The sequence below is a fragment of the Anastrepha obliqua genome, chromosome 6 (assembly GCF_027943255.1).
Source record: "Anastrepha obliqua isolate idAnaObli1 chromosome 6, idAnaObli1_1.0, whole genome shotgun sequence".
NCBI classification, from domain to species: Eukaryota; Metazoa; Arthropoda; class Insecta; order Diptera; family Tephritidae; genus Anastrepha; species Anastrepha obliqua.
In genome coordinates, this window is record NC_072897.1 from 38582827 (window position 1) to 38588341 (window position 5515).

At 40.7% G+C, this 5515-nt stretch overlaps 1 protein-coding gene across 1 annotated transcript; it reads left to right on the forward strand.

Annotated features, from left to right (window-relative positions):
* Positions 1-426: 426 nt before the first annotated feature.
* LOC129250376 (uncharacterized) lies at positions 427-1155 on the forward strand. The gene has a single exon (XM_054890006.1). The coding sequence runs from the start codon at positions 427-429 to the stop codon at positions 1153-1155; it is 729 nt and encodes a 242-aa protein (XP_054745981.1).
* The last annotated feature ends 4360 nt before the right edge of the window (positions 1156-5515 follow it).

A 5515-nucleotide genomic window follows, 5' to 3' on the forward strand; every position in this document is an offset into this window, starting at 1 on the left:
GAACATGTCCCGAATAGCCCGGTTGAATTGAAATGGAAAGCATCTAAGTTAATAATCTGCGAAATACACAAAGTCACTTTGCACGCTGGGCCCCGCATTATGCAAACTGTCTTGCAACGTCGTTATTGGGTTATCGGCGCTCGTAGCTTGATCCGTAATATATACCATAAGTGGGTCATGGGTGATCTACCTGTCATTCGCACAACCTACGCACGTTGTTTTACTCACACTGCTGTCGATTTCGCTGGACCTTACCTCTAAAAGTTCACCCAAAGAAGAGGAGCTAAGGCTACCAAAGGCTACATCTGCTCGTTCATTTGTATGTGCACTGGTGCGATGCATCTCGAATTTGTTGGTGACTTGTCAACACCAGCATTCCTAAATGCGTTTAAAAGGTTCACAAATCGCCGAGGTTCTTGTAAGGTCATGACATCAGATAACGGTACAAATTTCGTTGGAGCCGAGAAGGAGTTACGCATTGCATTTCAACAGTGCATGGCTGATATTAAACTTCGCTCTTTCTTTGCGGATTCGAATATCGAATGGCACTGTAATCCACCGGCTGCACCCCATATGGGAGGTTACTGGGAGACTGGAGTCAAACTTGTCATGTATCATTTAAAACGCGTACTAGGAGAATTTCCACTATCATACGAAGAGTTCAACACACTTTTGACTGAAATAGAAGCTTGCGTAAACTCTCGACCACTCTGTGATAACTCTGAAACTGCTGGTGACTTAGAAGCTCTAACTCCCAGACATTTCATAGTCGGTGAACCGTTTAAGCCAATACCGGAACCTGAGGGTCAAGTGTTTCGTGGAAATCTTCATCAGCGATGGCAAGCAATTTCTGCCATGAAACAACATTTCTGGCCTCGTTGGAGAGACGATTACCTCGTGAGCTTACAACGTCGCACCAAGTGGTTTCGTTCTTCACGCAACATTGAAGAAGGGGATGTGGTTGCTGTTTTCAACGAGCCTAATCCTCCGACGAAGTGGACGCTTGCAGGAGTGATCAAATGCCATCATGGTACCGATGGACGCGTAAGAGTAGTTACGTTGAAAACACCGCATGGCGTATTGGTTCGCCCTATAGTCAAACTTTGCCTTTTGCCAACGAAAGGACATTTATTTCATGAAGAAACTAATAACTAATCGTAAATGTTTTTCAAGGCTTTCCATTTTCTTTTTAATATTTTGTTTTAAACTTATTAAGATAGTTCAAGGGCGGTGGTATGTTGAGTCTAATTTAGTATTAGTTTAAAATACTTTAATGTTTTTCAACTCTTGTTATTCGTTATAATTTTCTGTGAAAATAAGTAGGTTTTGTTTGAAATAATTGTGTATATGTATATAGGGAATAGTTTGTAATAAATTGTGAGAGAAAAATTGTAACTTTTCAATTGAAGCAGCAAATTTCATTATTGTTTTGGACAATTGTTGGATTAAGGATTCTCCCCGCAACATTAAGGATACAGGACTCTCCCCGCAGCGAATTTATAGCCGCCTTCAAGATTCTTCCCGCATTATTGGTTCTTCCTGCATATTAAGGATTCTCCCCGCAACAAGTTTAATTTATAATATGTCATATCTTATACTTTGACGCCATTGCCTGCCGAGGGGCGACCGCTATCAGAAAAAACTTTTTATTCCTTTTGGTGTTTAACGGATATTCTAGCCTACATATATCTTGCGAATGGTAGTCTGTGTTCTAAAATATTTTTGTATTGTATTGTATTATATTTTTGACCTAACACGACTTCTATAATAGTGAGGACGAGCTGATAGCTCTCTCTAAGAAACTTATACATTCACAGTTGTTGTTGTTGTTTACCAAAAAATTGGGGCTACGAGCAATATGCACGATGCTACATTTTTCTAAATTCAACGACAGATTAAGCCAACTAGCCACTGGCTTAACACGTTCCCTGTCCGCTGAGCCACATATGGTTCAGTAAACGTGCGCCTGATAAGCACTGATACGTTCCTGAGTCATATGTGCGTCAGGGGGTATATGAACCACATGTGTTTCATGAACGTGCAGAAGCAAAAATGTCCCTCTACGCTCATGGACCATATGTATTTCAGGTAGAAATACCCTACATCCGTTTTTTTTTTTAAATTATATTGTAATATTATTATTACTAAAGCTATAGGATACTCGACTACAAAAAAACAAATTATTCAAAAGACCCTGTTGGACTTGTCGGTCAATTTTGCATTTTTGTATTGGGACAGGGGACGTGTTAAAGGCGTTTACTTTGATGTGGAGGTTACTTTCCGCAACTTGGGAGTCCTTGCAAACTGTTACATGGACATATTTTCATTACTTATTGTGTGTAGTTAATTCGAATAAATGGTTAAAAGTAACTGGGATAGGCAACTTCCTTACGGTGCCCAGTCCGAAACACTCATCGTCGAGATATAATATAAACAGAAATTTTCTGATTGCTTTATAGCAAGCAATTTCAAGTAGTATTTGATTTATGCACATAACAGTAAATTTGTTGGCTTGGCAAGCAAAAATATTTTAAATTGTTTTCGTTTCCATTTGTTCAAACTTTCAATATTGCCAAAGCCACGTAAACATTTAACAAATCTCCAAGCTTCACAGGTGTCAGAGTGACGATTTATGTCATTTATTTCAAGCTCAAACTTCTTTTTTTGGCAATTTTCACATTACTTTTCCACGTTTTCCACTGCTGGAGAGCAAACTCTAAGTTTTGGACAGATGGGTAACTTCCACATTTTTTAAAACTATTGGGTTGGGGAATAAGTTCGTAGCGTTTTTACCGAAGTCTTAAAACACTTTTTAAACAAAACAAAAACAATAATTATATCAATAACTTAATCAATTATGTATTCGCCATTGCTGTATACAACCTGTCCCGACTTCTCGACCAATTTGTTGATGCCATTCTGCGAAAAATCCTCTTTGTTGTCGAAGGTACGCCCTTCATATGATTTGACAGGGACAGGAAAAGATGGTAAGATGGTGCGGCTTTGACGACTTGTGCAACATGGGGCCTGGCGTTGTCGTGAAGGAGTATGGTTTGACCATGTCAACTAGGTCTTTTCAGTGGAATAGTCTCATTCACGCAGATTAGCTGGGCAATGTAGAGCTCTTTGTTGACCGTGGCAGTCTTTTCGAGCATTTCCTAGTGCACCATGCATTTCCAGTCCCCCACAAAATATATCATGATCTTTTTTGGATGGGAATCAGGCTTGATTCTCGGCTTTGCCTTATCTCCTGGAACCACCCACTCTTTTCTTTGCTTCATATTGATGTATAGGCACAATTTCTCATTTTCCTTGACGAATTGGTAGGAAAAAAGTTGTTTATGACCGCGTGTTGCTCGATGGCGAGCGAGATGCTGAGAAGCAATTTGAAGGCGTTTCTCTTTGTTTCTTTTTGGTTGAGCTCGTGTGGCACACAGGCTCTCAATTTTTCGGTAGATCTCATTTAATGAAGGTGATTCAGAATCGTTTTATGATTGCAGTTAATTTTTTCCACCAATTGACGACTGGGTTGGCGATCGTTCTCCTTCATATGTGATTTGAGCCGTTTTTCATCGAATTCAGAAGGTCTTCCGCTGCGCTACGTGTCATCGACGTGTAAGTTGCAATTTTTGAACTTTGCAAACCATTTCCGTGCTGCAGATTCGCCTATGACACCTTCTCCATACACGTCACAAATGTCCCTGGCTGCTTTAGGAGCTTTTTGATCTCGATGAGAAGCAAAGAAGAGCACGTTTCGAAAATGTTAACTTTTGCCTCCTGTACATTCCATTTCTAAACCTCAAAACTACAATAATAAAAAATTGAATAACTCAAAAATACAATTAGCACAGTTTTCTAGAGCAGAAAGAGTTCTACTGAATTAACATAATACTTACCCTTTGCCAAACAGTACACAAATCATTGTAAAATAAAATTCAATATAAAAACGCTATGAGCTTATTCCCCAACCCAATACATACTCTTACAAAGAGGCGATGTGACCTGGCAAGAGAGTGCTCCACCTTCATTTGAGCTTGCAATTTTCAGTAACCTCATTGGTACAAGCCTTCACCCCCTCAGCAAGAATTTCTTCATTGTTGTGGAAGTAAGGTTAAAATTCTACTGTTTCTAAAGATTTTAGGAGCTTTTGTTTGGCTAAGAACCGCATCTCAAAGGGGAGCGAAGTGTAACTCAATGTGACTCCAGTTTCGCTTGCGCGTGGTGATCTAACCCCGACCGGAGATTGGCTACCTCTAAAGAATAAGAGAAACTTCAATGGAGGGAAGGGGAACCAAAAATACTGGGTGAGAATTCCCGAAGGGAACCGTCGCAACAAGCCTTGGTTGGTTAGAGTGGTGATTCATCCAGAATCCTTGTTACCAACTTGTTTAACAGTTGTTTACAGCAAGATTATATCCAGTATGTGCGGTTTATGAACCTTATTAGGTTGTTGACGTCTAAGCCAGACCGCTGCTCGAGATTCTCGAACAGCGGTTTGCCCAAGGTTAACATTCTGTCCTCTCATAGGGCAGGGCATTCACAGAGGAAATGGAAGATTGTTTTTTTTTCTCCGGTTGTTTACAACTATGACAATATGTGTTGCGAGGGATGCCCATTTTGGCGGCTTGTTCTCCGGTAGACCAGAACCCAGTTATGACTGCCGTTAGTCTAGAGGCGTCCCGTTGTTTCATGTTTATCAATGTTGACGATTGCTTGAGGTTATAGGTGGGCCATAACGCCCTGCTGATTTTGCATTTCGTCTGGTCTCTCCATCTACAATCCGCGATTCGAAGGTATTTTATTGAAATTGCATTCTTGACCGCACCTAATGGTGTGAATACTGATTCTGCAAGAGCGTTATTCATGGCAGATCCCCCTCTTGCCTGTTCATCTGCTTTTTCGTTCCCTTCAATGTCCGATGTCCCGCGACCCAGATTAAGGTAACTTTATGGTTTTCGCTCAAGGTGGTGAGGCTATTCCTACTTTGCTCCCCCACTTTAGAGGTTGTTATAGCCGTGTCCAGTGCCTGGATTGCAGCTTGGCTATCCGAAAGAATAGCTATATTGCCCTTAAAAGAGAAATCTGCGATTAGTAGCCTACAAGCTTCCCCAATTACAAGTACTTTCCCGCCTGGAAGACACTGCTGGCATTAGGGAGACGCACCGATTTTTCAATCTCAAGTCTATGAGAATATATACCAGCTCCAACACCACAATCCATATTACTGTCATCTGTATAGACTGTGGTATCGAAGTTGTTTAGAGAGAATCCCTTATTCCATTCTTCCTTAGAAGGAAAGATTGTGGCATAATTCCTATTGAAAGTTACCATCGGGACGATGTAGTCAGTCCTCATCGTGATTAACTGAGCTTGTCGCAATAATAGACTAGCGTGATCATAAGTTTTTTCTTTTCCGTCTTCTTTATGTGTAGGTCTATTGGAATTACGTGTATCAGTGCATTGAGAGCCTCTCTAGGACATGATCTGATTGCACCGACCGTTATTGCACAGGCTG